General features: G+C 38.3%; 1 protein-coding gene across 2 annotated transcripts in view; it reads left to right on the top strand.

The window, feature by feature from the left end:
• DIP2B (DIP2 disco-interacting protein 2 homolog B (Drosophila)) overlaps positions 1-17,145 on the top strand; it is a 103,255-nt gene that overhangs the window by 28,731 nt on the left and 57,379 nt on the right. Inside the window, exons 2-9 of one of the 2 annotated variants that reach the window (XM_008568975.1) lie at positions 2,916-3,128; positions 6,095-6,250; positions 6,764-6,883; positions 11,197-11,394; positions 12,960-13,051; positions 14,865-14,975; positions 16,289-16,412; positions 17,015-17,124. In XM_008568975.1, coding sequence (XP_008567197.1) covers positions 2,916-3,128; positions 6,095-6,250; positions 6,764-6,883; positions 11,197-11,394; positions 12,960-13,051; positions 14,865-14,975; positions 16,289-16,412; positions 17,015-17,124 — 1,124 coding nt within the window. The remainder of the gene's footprint in view (positions 1-2,915; positions 3,129-6,094; positions 6,251-6,763; positions 6,884-11,196; positions 11,395-12,959; positions 13,052-14,864; positions 14,976-16,288; positions 16,413-17,014; positions 17,125-17,145) is intronic. The other variant, XM_008568974.1, reaches the window with a different exon arrangement.

Below are 17,145 nucleotides of genomic sequence, written 5' to 3' on the forward strand. Positions count from 1 at the left end.
TTTTTCTGTTCCCTTTCCCCACCCCCCCCCCCCCCCCCCCCCCCCCCCAACGAATTCCTGCTTACCCATCAGGCCTTGGTTTAGGTCTCACCCTTTAATGCCAGCCCTGAACTCCTGTAAGACTCTAAGTCCTGTGAGATTAGAGGCTGTGTCTTCTTACACAACATTTTTTTCCCTACATTTTTCACTGTAGTGTTTAGTCATGTTTGTTGAACGGAGGAACAAGCAAACAACCTTCTCAGGTGGGTAATTTTATCCCCAAGTCACATAGTTAGCAGATGGTGGACCCCAGAGTTCAAATGGAAGTCTGACATCACAACCATGTTTTTTCCACCACACTAAGCCACTCCGTGGTTGTAAGTCATTACACGGGAGGACTGGCAGGCAAATTAAGTAACTGAATTGAAACAATACACCTAATTGTATAATTGATACAATACAGAAACATAATGAAACCAATCTTCCATAAACCTAATCTTGAAAAAGTGATTTTACTATCTTTTGAGAATTGAGTTATTCCGATTTTAGACTTACATGAATTAAAATAAATGGTGGAATAAGTCGACAGCCTGCAAACCCAGTGGAGTTTGTGGGATCCTGAGATGCATTGCCCTGAAAATACTTTATTCCAGTGTCAGATGCATCTGTCCCATGGGCTCCCTACCCTTTCTTTTTTTTCTAGCATGTTTGTAAGAACAGGAATCTTCACCTCCTAAGATACAGTTGAAATGTTAGAATATTTTCTGTAAATTATGTAAAACGTTTTCCTTAAATAAAGGGTTAAAGATGCTGTTACTTTTCTTTCCTTACATTTTCCTTTAATCAGCCCCTTTTGCATTATAGATCTCTTTCTCCTTTAAGGAACCTCCTTGCTTTATCCTTTTAGGATCTGGTCACTATTCCCTCTCCAGCCTCAGTTTTTGCCCCTTACCTCCTCAGAGTCTGCTCCACTTTCATCGAAGTACTTGAAATCCCTGACTGGGGTTGGTCCTCCTCCTGTGAAAGCCTTTGCTTACTCCATTTCTTAGCATCTCTTGAATTCTTTTGAAATAGTTTGTGGGCTTGTGTGTCTCCTGTACCAGACTGTAAGCCTGTTGAGGGCACTTACTGTCTCACAGGCACTCATAATCTCAGAATCCTGGGACCTGACATTGTTCCCCACACATATTGTAGTTATGTAGTACATTTTTTTAAAAAGAGAAAAAGAGAAAACAGTTGATCAGTCTTGGGCCTCAGATCTCCTTCAGTATGAGATAATAGGTTGGAAGTAGTACAGAGGGAGAAGCAGGGATGTAGTCATTATTTTAACTTTCTTGCTCTGGGTCTGCAGATTTGACTTCTGGATTAGATTGGTCTTTTGTGGTTCAGATTTCCATTGTGAGGTGCTAGCAGTTTTCTGTCCCTGTTATTTGTCTCCTCAGCTCTTTGAACCAAAGCAGAACATGAACCTACAGTTTTACCTATAGACGAAAGTGTTCTGCAGGACTATCCACAGGATATTTAATTTTTAAAAACTGAATGAAGTTCAATCCACAGATTGTAAATTATAACACCAAAATATCATTTAGAAGGGTTTGTCCCTCACCAGACCAAATGCCCCTTTGGCTTGTATGCCTCACAAAGTTAGAGCCCTGAAATAAATTGCTGATTTCTATTTCTCTAGGCTTTTACTTCCCTATATTTGGTTGATTTTTTTTTTTTTTTAAACATACTTTTCTAATTTAGGCCTTATTTTCCTGAAGTCAGAGCCAGGCTAAATACAGACATCAGTGAATTTCTCACAATTCTTCTCTGAGAATTAAGGAAAGAAATCCAGATGCTATGCCCTCTCCTGTCATGTTTGGAATGCTTACCTGTGCCAGGACCAGTTGGCTTTCACAAAGGATGAAGGCCTCCAGGCTAAGAACTGCTGTTACCCACCTTCAGTTCCCTAGCACCTAGTGTACTGTTTGACACACAAGTTTTTAACAAGAATATTTTTATAGCTTCCTCTCAAGGTCATATCCTTTTAAGTAGAGACTAGTAAGTACTTGTCAAAATCAGTGTAGCCACCTATCACAAGGTTCTCTCATCAACAGATTGAGGAAGATATATAAACACTTCAATATTATTTGAACATAAGTAGATAAACTAGAAGAATCTAGATACTGATTAAGCGCAGGACAGAAAAACAGTGCATGAAGCTTAAAGGTTCTTAAAGGGTTTTCAAAAAACAACTTAAAATTACCTATAGTTAGGCTATTTTATTTTTGCAGGCCTTGGTCCATATTCCTTGAGATTCTTGAGAAACTTTACATATTAATCTACCTTAAGAATGCGAATGTTTTGCTGGTGTCAAAATTGAATGTGTGATCGGGGCTGGCCCGGTGGCGCACTGGATAGTGCGCCGCTTGGGAAGCGTGGTGGCGCTCCCGTCCGAGGGTTCGTATCCCCCATACCGACCGGCTCCCGCTCACTGGCTGAGCGAGGCGCGGGAGCAACACCGAGGCTTGCGATCCCGTTGCCGGTCCCCGGTCCGGTACGGGGGGAACACTGGGGGCGGTGATCCGTTGCCGGGCCCGGAAAAAAAAAAAAAAAAATTGAATGTGTGATCGGGGCTGGCCGGGGGGCGCACGGGATAGTGCGCCGCTTGGGAAGCGGGGGGGCGCTCCCGTCCGAGGGTTCGTATCCCCCATACCGACCGGCTCCCGCTCACTGGCTGAGCGAGGCGCGGGAGCAACACCGAGGCTTGCGATCCCGTTGCCGGTCCCCGGTCCGGTACGGGGGGAACACTGGGGGCGGTGATCCGTTGCCGGGCCCGGAAAAAAAAAAAAAAAAAAAAAAAAAAAAAATTGAATGTGTGATCAATGAGCAAGAACTGAAAAGTCTCTTTTCTAGGCAGGATCGAGAACTTCTTTTTTTCTAATTCCACACAGACACGTCTTCGGCCTCTGAGGATGAGGGTTCTCTGAGACGCCAAGCTGCGCTCTCTGCTGCCTTGCAACAGAGCTTACAGAATGCTGAGTCCTGGATCAACCGTTCAATTCAGGGATCGTCCACTTCTTCATCTGCATCTTCTACGCTGTCCCATGGAGAGGTCAAAGGAACCAGTGGGTCTCTAGCTGATGTATTTGCCAATACTCGAATAGGTAGGAGCTGGATCTACCCAAAAAGCTCAAATTATGTTCCATTTGGCTCCCAGTATCCAGGAAATAGTTTGTGATTTGTATTAGATTTTTAAGTGTGGCCTAAAAGATATGATCAGAGAGAATATGACAGATTATGAGGCAAAGAAGGAAACACCAGCAATACATTTGTAACAGGAATGATAAGGATTATCTGCATTTATTGGTGCATAGAATTGCCCACCTGAAGCCATAGCTATTTCCATAAGCAATACTCAAGCTGCAAGATATAACACCAGTCTTAGTGTGGGTTTATCCCACTTGAAGAATATTCCATGTATTAAAAGGTATTAAAATATGTAACATTTTTATTTTCCCAGGATTATTGTTTACATTCTGTCAAAAAATGTTAAACCTAAGCAAATTCTACACTAAACCAATGCCATTGAGGCCTTTTGTCTTTAGTATAAAGACTGGATTTATTGTCCTTGCTGCTGTGATATTGCTACAGCTGGAGTGTGTAGGCCGAGGATGTTGGTACTCTGTGAGCTCCACCTGCTGCTGATGCTACTGTGTGGAGTGTAGCTTTTGCTTGGCGCTGCTTTATGTTTCTGTGTTGTTGTTGTTTTAAGAGATGCAACATCTGCAGATATAGTTCAGATCTCTGCTTTTGCTTAATTGCTTGGTACAAATTGCACTATGTAATATATATTAATGTTGTATGTCTGTGATATCATTTCCTTTTTTCTTGACAGTGAATTGTATTTTGGTGTCTTAATTTTCATTTCAGTGACCTTTCTATATCACCTTGTATATATCTTTATTAATTGATTTCTGAAACGAAAAACTTGGAAAACTTTCAGTTCAAAGTTATAATTTTTAAAGAAAATAGCTACCTGAAGGTATGTGATTGCCCAATTAAAAAGCTAGTGCCAGGAGATGATGACTTGTCCTGCACTCTTAGCTCTGCCCTGTAATTCACTGAGCCTCCTAAAGCAGCTCCAGACAGATATATGCACATGTGCCACCTCATTTGTTGTGGAGGGTAAGCCATAGAGCCTTGGTTGGTGGGGTTGTATTTCCATATTAGTCTAAAAAAAGAGCAATTTCACTTGTTAAAAATATTGTCCTAATACCCAGTTAACTTTATCTGGGTTTTTGTTAACAAGATGATTTCATCAGACCTCATATTTCTCTATTGCTTCTACTACTCTTGGAAACGTTATTGGTTCAGTTACTCACAGACACCATTTTATCCAACATTATTACTTTTTGGATGTTTGCACTAACAGAAGCAATTCATATTCCTAGTGGAAAAATTTATAAATATAGGTAAAAGAAAAATAACCTATAATCCCACCTTCCATGGTTAACATATTTGTGTTATCACTTCAGTATACATCTTTCTAGATTTTATTTACAGATGAGTATGTAAGGTTTGGGTTTTGATTTTACAAAAATGAGGTTGTCCTAAACATAATGTTCATAGGCTGCTTTTCTTAGCAGTGTATCATGAACATCTTTTATATCATTATAATTAGACTATTATTTTTATGGTTTCAAGGTATGTCATTGTATGGGCCGGCCAGGTGGCACACTGGAGGGTGCGCCGCTTGGGAGCGTGGCGGCGCTCCCGTGTAGGGTTCGGATCCCATGTGGAGACCGGTTCCCGCTCACTGGCTGAGCGTGGTGCAGGCGCAACACCAAGGGTTGTGATCCCGTTGCCAGTCCCCGGTACGGGCGCGATACTGAGGGTTGCAATCCCGTTACCGGTCAGTAAAAAAGAGACAAAAATGAAAAAAAAAAAAAAGGTATGTCATTGTATAACTGTACCCTGGTTTGTTTAGCCACTACCCTGTTTTGGGCATTTAAATAGTATCCAACTTTTTGGCTAGTATAAAAACTGCTGGAATGAACCTTCTTGAACATGTAGCTTTGCATTCATCTGATTATCTCCTGAGGATGTATTCCTGTAAGTTGAATTGCTTACAATAAAAATGGGTCAAATAAAAATATCCATTTTTAATACTTTTGTCACCACATTTTCCTATAGAAAGGTATACTGCAGTATACTTTGCTAGTATATATAAAACTTTAAAAACTATGAAATTAGTAATTATAGACATTTTGGGCATAGAGACCTTACCCCCAGATTGATTTTAGACATTGTTTATATTATGCTTTTTTCCTTTTTCATAGTTTTTAGTGGAATTTTATTATTCTTGTAAATCATATATTTTACTTCCTTTAATGTTCTTACTTCTCCAGATGTTTTCTTCTGAGTTTTTTGTAACACGTTCCTGTTGAATGGATCTCTTCCAAGTTACGTCATTCAATTTCTCTTGTTAAGAATCCATACATGAAGTAGAGTACGATAGCACTATTTAATCTCTGCTTAGAGCAAGGAAAGAACTTTGTCAAGTAGATCTGAGTTACCTATGCTTTATTTTATAAAAATTAGAGGTGGACTTTATCTGGTTTTTCTTTATCTGGAAACTTGAGTGATTTAACCCCCTCCCAAGACACTATTTTGGTCTTCAGTGGAAGAAGAAACATTCTAAATAAACCATAATCATGAAGAATTGTTCAAGAGACTAAAATATTAGTAGCAGTTATGATCTTACTCACTTTGTTTCCATTTTGAATCACTTGCAACTTTTATTTCATTATGATTATTTTTATAACATTGGGTTTCTACCAGCCTTTCTGTGTAGTAAATAATGTTTTTGAGAAACATTGGATTGATGATTTGATCTTACTAAGGCTACCCTAAGTCTTGAAAAGAATCATTTTGGAAAGCTGATATGTCCTGACTTAACCTCTTGTTCACCCATTATATCTTGCTAGTAGAATTTGATCTGAAAGTTTGTTTTACAAGAGCTGATACCCTATTTATGTAGTTTTCTTCCTTGTTAAAAACCAAAGGTTTAAAGGTTCTTATTTTTGCTGCTAATGTAAATAATTCTGAATTTTGTTTTACCTCCTCTTAGAGAATTTCTCTGCTCCCCCTGATGTCACTGCAACTACCTCTTCCTCGTCATTATCTTCCTCAGTGCGCCCAGCAAATATTGACCTGCCCCCTTCGGGGATAGTTAAAGGCATGCACAAAGGATCCAACAGGTCCAGTCTCATGGATACAGCTGATGGTAGGGAGTTGTTTTTGGTGGCTAAGTAGGGAATATAAATTAAACTGGAAAAACTCAAATCACGAGTGGTAGCTCCTTACTCACAGGCCCAGCAGCTGCAGGACTGCAGTGCAGCTGGCCGCTAAGGAGTCGCCCGAGGGCCCTCTTTTCCACAGTCTGCACAGTGGCAGCTTTGACACTTGTGCAAACTTAGTGCTTTCAAAAGATACTTTGAACAAAAACTGGTGTGGAAAAAGAAAAGAATGCTATAAGAAAGGGAGATTAGGTGAACTCTTTAAGCAGTGTATGACAGTAATTATACACTGTAGTTATACGGTGTAATAGCACCACATTTGTTTGCCATTGTCATAAAACTTGCTGTGTACATATTTGTACCTGTTTGGCCCAGATGAAATAGAATGATACTATGGGCAAAGGCCAAACATCATTAGAAATAAAAGCCCCTGAGGGAAATGGGGAACTAAAATAACCTTAAAATCAATGAATTTTAACTTCCATTTTTTTTCCTTATAGGTGTTCCTGTTAGTAGCAGAGTATCTACAAAAATCCAGCAGCTTCTCAACACTCTGAAAAGGCCCAAAAGGCCTCCCTTAAAGGAATTTTTTGTGGATGACTCTGAAGAAATTGTGGAAGGTAGTAGTAAAAATACCAAAAACATATGTTTATTAAAAAAAAATTCCTAAGCAGTTACTACATGTCAGACACTGTAGGTTAAAGCACGAACAAGGCATAGTTCTTGGTTCAAAGTGTCCGTAGTTCTCTTTTTTCTGTAAATATCATTTATATTTTAGATCTCAGGTGAACAATAGGGAGGGGGAAGAAAGGCAAAGAAATAACTGTGGAGCATTGAACTGTCCTTGGAAATAGGCTCTTTGAAATTAGGCACTATTTCAAACACTTGATTTTATGAGTTATTTATATTTGGCATTTTCCTAGGATATGGATGTCAAATCAACCTCAAAAGTTTGCACATCTTTTTTTAATACAACATAGTCCTTTCATTAAATCACCAATCAATGCATATATGTATCTGCTTTCTACAAGACAGTGTGGTAGATGGTGTAAAAGTTTCAAAGTTTATGAAAATACAGTCACTTCATGTTGCTTACAGTTTAGACTGGTGCTAAAATACCTACATGTAAAAGCTTAGTTTAGCAAGTAAGTACAAGAGTACTTCAAAAAGTTCATGGAAAACCAGAATTAAACGATAATGCAAATCTTCCCAATGAACATTTGTAGTACCCTCGCATATATTAGCTAATAGAGCAGTTCTGAGAAGGGAAGAAATTAGTTCTCTCCGTGTGGTTAGAGAAGAGTTCATAGAGGAAGTGGTAATAATCAGCTATTTATTCATTCAATATATATATTTTTTAAAGTGGTTCTCAAAGGGCCAGCCCGTGGCTCACTCGGGAGAGTGTGGTGCTGATAACAGCAAGGCCACGGGTTCGGATCCCATATAGGGATAGCTGGTTCGCTCACTGGCTGAGCGTGGTGCTGACAACATCAAGCCAAGGGTTAAGATGCCCCTACTGGTCATCTTTTAGTGGGGGGGGGGGAGTGGTTCTCATAGAAATAGAGAGTAGAATAATGGTTACCATAGGCCAGGAAGGGAAGAGGGCAGGGGAGAAGAGATATGGTGGATTAATGGATACAAAGCTACAGGTAGATAGTAAGAATAAATTCCGATGTTTTAGGCTGACTAGAGCTAATAATATTATATTATGTATTTCTAAGTAGCCACTAAGTAGCTTTGTGGTGACCATAATCATCACAAAGAAAAGATAAATGTTTAGGGGATGGATATGTTATCTGCCTTACGTGAATCATTGTGTGGTATATGCATGTACTGAAACAACACACTGTCTCACAAATATGTACAATTATAATTTAAAATAAAACAATTTTTAAAAAATATTTATGGATGAATATGTTTAGGATTTAATAGGAAGAATGGGAGGGGAATGGGTGTAAATATAGACGAGAAGGAGCATTTCATAATTACTGAAGCTAGATGATAAGTAGATCTGCTTAACAAAAGCTTTTGTCAAAAGAACTAGGCCTCGGCTGGCCTGGTGGCGCACTGCTACAGTGCGCTGCTTGGGAAGCGTGGCGGCGCTCCCGCCGAGGGTTCAGATCCCACATACAGACCCGCCACTCACTGGCTGAGCGAGGTGCAGGAGCAACACCGAGGGTTGCGATCCCGTTGCCGGTCCCGGTCTGGTCCGGGTGCGACACTGAGGGTTGCGATCTGTTGCCGGTCACGAAAAAAGACAAAAAGGAGAAAAAAAAAAAAAAAGAACTAGGCCTTGGTAGCTTTGTAGTCCATTTTTGTCCTGAGACTAATAGTAGGTTTTGATCACATCAGACCTGTTAATGGAATTAGGCACATTGCATGACTAGATCTGGTCTTAACCCAGTTTATTCAGCAGGAAGCAAAGAGCAACCTGATATATGAGATTGAGTTTGTTTCTTTAGGAGTCGCTAAACTCACTGAACTATGGACGTCTTTCTTGAAGCACTGTTGTTTAAGGTGCTCTTGCCAATAATACTCCAGTGTTTCTAGCACTATGTATTGACCAGGCAAATGAAGGTCAAGGTTTAATAGGCATCTTTCTTGAACAATTTGCATTGGCAGAAAAGAGCTAGCAGCTTTCTACTAATTATAAATAGGCAATAATTGCTTATTTGAATAATTGTTACCTTTGGAAAAGAAAAATGCCAGTGTGTCTTTGGAAGTGTGAAAGAGTATGCCCCAGACTCTGCATTGAGGTTTAGTGGATGATAGCAATAATGTAGACTCATATGGTCTGAAGATTATGCCTGCTATCTATGCATAAAAATAAAACTATTTAGAATCATCTGTGTTTATTTTTCTAGTTAATTAGGTGGTTTAGGGTCTTGGACTATACAAAGTAGAAGTGCAGCCAAAACATTATTTACCTAGGACAGCAAATTGGGGAAATCAAACTATTTCATGAGTTTTATGTCAGTAGAAAAATGAATCAAGACATTTTAAGTAAGTTTCCCAAATCTATCATTATATTGAGCCATAAAACGTAATTTATTTCATTTTCATTTGTCCATCTAATACTTGTTGCTTATTCTGTCCCTCTCCCTTCTGTGCCTCTGTTTTAGTCTGTTTTGTGTTGCTATAACAGAATTACCTGAGATTGGGTAATTTATAAAGGAAAGAGGTTTATTTGGCTTACAATGCTGGGACAGCTGCATCTGGCACAGACCTCAGGCTGCTTCTACTCATGGTGGAAAGTGGCGGGCAGCTGGTGGGTACAAGCAGATCACATGGCGAGAGGAAGCAAAAGAGAGAGGAGGTGCCAGGGTCCTATAAACAACAAGCTCTCGCGGGAACCAATAGAGCAAGAACTCACTCACTACCCCCCCCCCCCCCCCAGGAAGCTCTCTCATCTCCCTTTTCACCTAATTTCTTCCCATCCTTTAAGACCCAGCTCAGGCATTACCTGCTCCAGGTGGGTGACATGCCCCGCTCCTCCCCTCCCCTCCTGATACGTGGGTCTATCATGCACTGCTCTTCTTCTCCTCTCCCTAGCTGTGTGTATGTGCAGGTGTGTGTCCCCAGTACACTCTGGATACTCCTCATGGGCTCAGACTCTGTATTCCTTGAGCCAAGCACTTGTTAGGTACAATGAATGCTTGCTCAAAGAATGATATGTGCAGCATTTATTTTCTCAATATTTATCACATCCTGTGCATATAATTGGCACTCAGTAAATACTTGACTTTTTATTCCATATGTAAATTATCTTTCCTGCTATAAAACTGCAGGATTTTTTGCTTCTTCTTATTTGAATAATACTTGTCTAGCTGTATTAGCCGGTTAGCTCACTTGGGAGAGTGTGGTGCTTGTAACATCAAGTTCAAGGGGTTGGATCCCTGTACCCATCAGCTATGCCCCCCCAAATTAAGAGGACTTTAGTTTTATCTGTATGAAAGAATATGAAATATTCACCTCCAATTCCTGGAATGACCATGTTAACAATCTAGCTTTTTTTTTTTTTTTTTCTCCAAATTCAGTTCAATTCAACATTGTCGAGCAACTTTTACCTATTAGGCAGTAAGGGGAGTAAGAACCGTCCCTTCCCTTAGGAAGTCATCTGTCTTTGCAGGGGAAAATTTGTACAGTAATAGAAGCCATTAAGGATCCTCAGTGCTCACATGGGTATAGAATATGACATAGTGTGGGAGAGCACTAAGGAATAGTCTCCGCAAGGAATAGTTGGGGATGGTTCCAAGAGAATGTGCTGTTTGAGCTGAGTCCTGAGAAGGGTGAGTAAGAGTTCACCAGGAGACAAAGGGATTGACCGTATGAGATGAGTGCAAAGGAGGGCAGAGACATGGAGCACTGTGATTCACGCCCATTAGGGTCTAACGGTAACCCGTGAGGTAACTGTTACTATCCCCATTTTACAGATGAGGAAAGCAAGGCTTGAGTGAATCAATTTGCCTAAAGTCGTGCTAGTAAAAAGTGAATGTAACTTGGGGTGTCTGACTCTTAGTTCAATGCTTTTTCATTAAATATAACCTAGTGAAGTGGAACCTGACTATCTAACACAAACTGTAAAGATATAAAAACAAGTTTACAAAAATTGTGAAATTGCTAAAAAGAAATTTATACTTTGCACTTTTCTGTATGTGTCATGGTTTGCTTTGTCGGGGTCAGGACTTGTTTGTTGCATAAAACATATTGAATTTGATTTCACAATTCAGTGGAAAATTGAATTAAGGCCCAGTTTGTGGATTACCATTTCTGGTTAGAAATGGTTACATTTCTGTCCTTTCTTTTCTCAAAGTGAGTTTAAACCAGATAAAAATGAAGAGAAAAGGGATATACACGTATTTAAGACTAGAGACCTAAGCTGTGTTAGTTGGTATTTGTACTTATTTTACTCATTGGGGTCTTTTTGGTACAGTACCTCAGCCAGACCCCAACCAGCCCAAGCCTGAGGGACGGCAGATGACGCCTGTGAAGGGAGAACCGCTAGGAGTCATCTGCAACTGGCCTCCTGCGCTTGAATCTGCCCTGCAGCGCTGGGGCACTACTCAAGCAAAGTGCTCCTGTCTGACTGCACTGGACGTGACAGGGAAACCCGTTTACACTCTTACATATGGTGAGTTCACAAGATTCCAGATCCCTCCTTTCTCCTAAGAGTTCTTCAGAATATCATAGGTAGTTTTTTTTAATCTTGATATTTAGCAGCTGCTGGTGATTATGTTTCTTTTTTTTTTTAGTTGATAAATATTTTTTTTCATTTCTCATATTATTTTATTTTATCAATGTACAATATAGTGATTTTTGTGTCCCTTTATCAATTCCTCCTTTTTCTCCCTCCCTCTCTCCCCTCCCCCATCAATATCATATCTGTTCACGTCTTAACAAAATCAAGAAATTGTTGTGATTGTTGTGTCTTCTTGCCCCAAACCCTCACTGTTCATTTGTTTATTTACTTATTTATTTTTATTAGCTCCCCCAAATAAGTGAGAACATGTGGTATTTCTCTTTCTGTGCCTGGCTTATTTCACTTAATATAATTCTAAGTCCATCCATGTTGCTGTGAATGGTAGTATTTCTTTTTTTTTTTTTTTTTTTTTATAGCAGAGTAGTATTCCATTGTGTAGATATACCACATTTTCCTTATCCACTCATCCGATGATGGGCATTTAGGCTGGTTCCAGCTCTTGGCTATTATAAATAGTGCTTCAGTAAACATGGGAGTACAGGTATCCTTTTGTGTTTCAACATATCTTTCCAGTTATTTAACAGGATCCTGAGCTGTAAGTCAAGCTATTGTTGAATATTTTCATGTGCTAAAGTGACATTTGCAAGCTAGCTGATATTTAAAAGACAGCAAAAAGAAAGAGGCTTTATAGATCAAATATTAATATTATAAGAAGATTTTTAGAAAATCATTTGGTCAGTATTAATGATGTATGGTGAAAATCAGATAGTTTTATCTAAAAATTGAAACTGATCGCTTTTTTAAATCTTTACTTCATCCTGCAACATGATTTCTCTTTCACTTTTCTCATAATCTTTTCTGGCCGGTAAGGGGATCTGAATCTGTGACTTTGGTGCTACCGGCATCACTCTCTGCCAAGTGAGCTACCCAGCCAGCCCCTGCACTTTTCTCATAATCTAAAATAAGAATTTCTAAGAGTGCTTGGGAGGAGGGAATAAGAAGAGGGAAAGAAAAGGATTTTTTTGTTTGCTTGTGCCAAAATAGTTTTAGCATTCACCTCAGAAGTTGTATGTTAATTCATCCCCTATAACCCTTAAAGAAGGCATTCCACTGGCCAGATCTTTGCATGTGTTTAACATCTTTGACTACATCCACATGTTTTACAAAGTTAATTTCCATTTCATTGTTTTCACTGAATTACAGTGATATGGAATGTTTAATCATTTGAGTCATACTTTTGCTTTGCAATTACCTCAAGTATCTAATGCCACATATGTGTGTGGTTCTTTAGAAAAAGCTTAGAACAGAAGTAGTCTTCTGATTTTCAGTGTGATTTAAAAAAAATTGTTCTACCCCTTTAAATGTGATTTGCTTACGTCAGATTATTTCTAAGGACATTCAGATTACTTCAGAAAAGAGTTTGAAATGTTGTATAAACCAGGATGAGATAGGCCTGTATTTTTTTTCTACATAATTATTTTCTTTTCTTTTTCCAGGAAAGTTGTGGAGCAGAAGTTTAAAGTTGGCCTACACACTGCTTAATAAACTGGGGACCAAAAATGAACCTGTGTTAAAACCTGGAGACAGGGTAATTAGTTTTTTGTTTAGTTAGTGTTTGTTGTTTTCTAATATGCACATTCTGGAGTTTTAATCCACAACAGGAAAATTTACATAACTTATTCTTGGAAAATAAAAATGGCTTGGTTCCAACTCAGGTTAGCCCAATGCCAGGTGATATTTCTTGCATTCATAGGCTGAAGGCAACTCACATGTCCTTCTGTGTAGCTAGCTGCTTGTCAGTAAACACTTGAGGTGCTAATAAAAAGAGAAACCCAAGTTTTTCCAGCATAAATACTGGAATATTTAGACAACAAAAATGGCAACAAAATTTACTCTTTGATTTTATTCTTTACAAAATGCCTCATAAAACTTTCAAAGCAATTTTCTGTGGTTTTATGTGGAAAAGGAAGATTCATGTTATTTCTAAGAAGAAACAAATTGACATTATTTTATTTCTTCTTTAATTAGAAGTGACATTTCTTTCTTTTTTTTTTTTTTTTAATTTTTGAAGTTTTGTTTGGCTCTTTTTCTTTTTGATGGCTGGCCAGTAAGGGGATCTGAACCCTGGACCGTGGTCCTGTCAACACCGCACTCTAACCATCTGAGCTAACCAGCCAGCCTTAAGTTTTATTTTTTAATTAATGATTTTTAAATGACTACTTCTTACCATCAAGCATTACTTGTCATTTGGGATTTGTAGAATGAAATACCAACTGTGCAACAGACTTCCTTTTAGTAGGCTCATGATTACAGAATCTCCTAAAGTAGCCTTTTAAAAATACTTTTGCATCGTGGCAAAGGGCACCTCAAGTATGGCTTTTAATTGTAAGTATGACACATGAATGTTTCCTGTGCCTCCCTGAACCCTAAGAAAGTTATTTTGTGCCTATCTAGCAACACGGACACTTGTAAGCAGGAAGGAAATGGGTTAAGTGGGTTGTGGAATTAGCATTTTTTTAGAATGCTATGAAAGCTTAAAAGTTCAGAATTGAACTTATCGTGGGAGGGAGTAAAGAGAAGTTAAAGCAAAAGCAGGGAAAACAAGAGTCTGGTGATATGATTAAGTTTCAAATGTTAATTTGTGAATATCCCAGCCAAGTAACAAATCCCACAGTAATAGTAACTTTTGTGCCTTTGCATTCCTTGAGTAAATTAGGAAAAGTCAATTATCCCTGTGATGTGTAACAGGTGACATCACAGGTTTGAACATATTGCAGAGGTTTCACTGTTGATCTTTTGTTATGAATTAGCTTTATATCCATAATGGTTTCTGCCAGTGTTGCTTACATCTGTTACCAAATGCCTTCATGCCAGAACACTTACATTGTTGTGTGTGTAAGGATGATGCAATGAATTAAAGAGTAAGAAACCTGTGTTGGTCCTAAGATGGTAATCAACTCAATCAACACTTATAGGTTCTCTGTGAGAGACAGATGTAAGGCATATTCTTTAATATGCTGTTCTGTCTAGAGAGATCCATTACATTTATTTTATTGCTTTAGTCCTGCACTAAGGTAAATTGCCTTAGGTTTCCTAAATAATTAACTTACCACTTAAGGTGAGTTGTTTACTGCTAAATCACCGATAGAATTAAGTGAAAAATTCTTATGATGGTGATGATGAGTTGCATTATAGTTCCCAAAATGTGTAGTATAAATCATGGGCATGACGGAGATCTTTTTAGATTTGTGTGTCCTTCTTAGTAACTTAATTCCCTTTAGAACAAATGATTATTAAATAGTTTATTGTGATCATGATAAATGTTATATATGATAGAGAATGACATTGAAGCATTAGTGTGCTTTTATTCCTCTGTTATTGGATGCCATTTTGAATTTTAGGTAGCCCTGGTTTACCCCAACAATGATCCAGTCATGTTTATGGTGGCTTTTTATGGATGTCTCCTGGCAGAAGTGATTCCAGTGCCTATAGAGGTACCTCTTACCAGAAAGGTAACATTGCTGAATTTAAGAGGAATGTAGCCTGATGTGACATCGCAGGCATTGGGTTCTTGTTGGATCAACTGACTCGGTCATGACTTTAGAAACAGCCTGACCGTGTTCTGAAGTACTCAGCTTCTAAAAATATGAAAGTTGCAGAAAAATTGAGTTGATATTTACAAGTGTCACGCAAAAAACATATTTTCAACTAAGATATAATTTTTTTAGTATTATATATTATTTTAAAAATCATGGGAGTATAATTTACTTTTCAATGACTATTATTTATAAAGAGTACCACTCTTGTTTCAGACTGTAGGTAATCTACATTTACAGTAGTTGAGACCTTTTTGTTAAGGGATTTTCTTTAATTGTATCTTATGACCTAGGATTTCCATTAAGTGGAACGGAGATGCAGTGACTGCATGTTACCACTCTGGATTACAGGATTTTACTTTGACAATGCATCAGCCCTACTAAAATGAAGAATATGTAACCAATTTTCATATTTGGCGCTTATTTTCTCATGCAGTTTATTACTGAGAGTTGATGTCAAAGACAAATATGGTGGAGAATGTGGGTTTATAAGAAAAAATTATTTTCTGGAAGGCATAGAAAACAAATTGGTAACTCTCTAAAGCTCTAGTTGATGGGATATAGTATTCTTTGGTCATGAAATCATAGGGTTGTTCTTAAATTATTAAGTTGGCAGTATTTGTGTGGCTTCATAATGATTCTTTTAGGATGACATTTTAATGGAAATACTTTAGACTGTATCTTTTGTTGTTTTTTGCTATTGTTTTTGTTGCTGTTGGTCTAACGCTTAAATATACCTTCTTTAAAATAGAATAATAAAAGGAGTACCTGGATTTAGGTGTAACCATTCATGACTTTCATTATAAATTTGAACATTTGGTACCCATTTATGTTATTTATTTTGTTCTGACCTGAATTGCTTTGCTCTTGGATTTGGGAGTAAGGCTAGGGGAGGACAGTTTAACCATATTAGCATTTATTTAATTTGCCTGAAAGTAATTTAAAAAGAGGATCATTGCTGACCCTTGAATAAAATGGTCACATTTGGCTGGTAGGATTCATCATTAGCAATGTCAGGTTAATAAAATATTTGATTTATTCTCAGGAAATCACTGTATTATAAGAAATTATTTAGAACATATTGTCACTAGATTTTGACAATTTCCAGATATCGGTGGGGCTCCATGAATGTTATTGCACACGTGCCAGAGCATTACTAAGTGTTAGATTTTGGGCCTAGGTCTGCTCACATTTGCTCCCCTACTGTACTCATTATCTTTTCTCCACAGGATGCTGGAGGTCAGCAGATTGGCTTCTTGCTAGGAAGCTGTGGTATTGCCTTAGCTCTTACCAGTGAAGTTTGTCTAAAGGGGCTGCCAAAAACCCAGAATGGGGAAATTGTACAGTTTAAAGGTTAGTAATAATTGTACTTGAATTATCATTTAAAAGTGAAAACTGAGTGCTTTAATTAGCATTTTAGAGTAATAATAGCTAAGTACTTTACATATATTTTCTTATTTAAATCTCATTGCCTTATGAAGTAGGTGCCATTATTATCCCCATTTTACAGGTGAGGAAACTGAGAGGTTAAGTAACTTGCCCACAGTCACAGCTAATAAATGCAGAGCAGCAATTTGAACCCAAATCTGCCTGGTTCCACAGCCCACACCCTTAACCTTTATGCTGATGGTTGGAAAAAGCTACCACTCTGTACATTAAAGCTAAATGCTCCATGTAGAGACAGAGGATAGACCACTAACCTCAGTGGACTTCCACTGCCAAATGGACCTCCCAATTGTTGAGGTAATGTCAAGGCCTTAGCATGTGGAACAATTGTACTTTTAAAAGAAGGTATAATTGTCTGGTGATTTATCACTAAAAACTAATTAAAATAAAGTGTTTTATTGATATTAAAATGATCTTAATTTGGTCTCTTTATTTACAATGACCAATTCAGTGTGAATTCCTTCTCTGATGGCTTAGGCAATTCAAATTTTACTTTGGGTTTGATTTAGGTTGGCCCCGGCTCAAATGGGTTGTAACAGATTCCAAGTACCTTTCAAAGCCACCCAAAGATTGGCAGCCCCACATTTCTCCTGCTGGTACAGAACCAGCATACATTGAGGTAAGTCCTGAGACTGTGAAA

Source organism: Galeopterus variegatus, unplaced genomic scaffold, assembly GCF_000696425.1.
Source record: "Galeopterus variegatus unplaced genomic scaffold, G_variegatus-3.0.2 Scaffold455, whole genome shotgun sequence".
In the NCBI taxonomy this organism is placed as follows: Eukaryota; Metazoa; Chordata; class Mammalia; order Dermoptera; family Cynocephalidae; genus Galeopterus; species Galeopterus variegatus.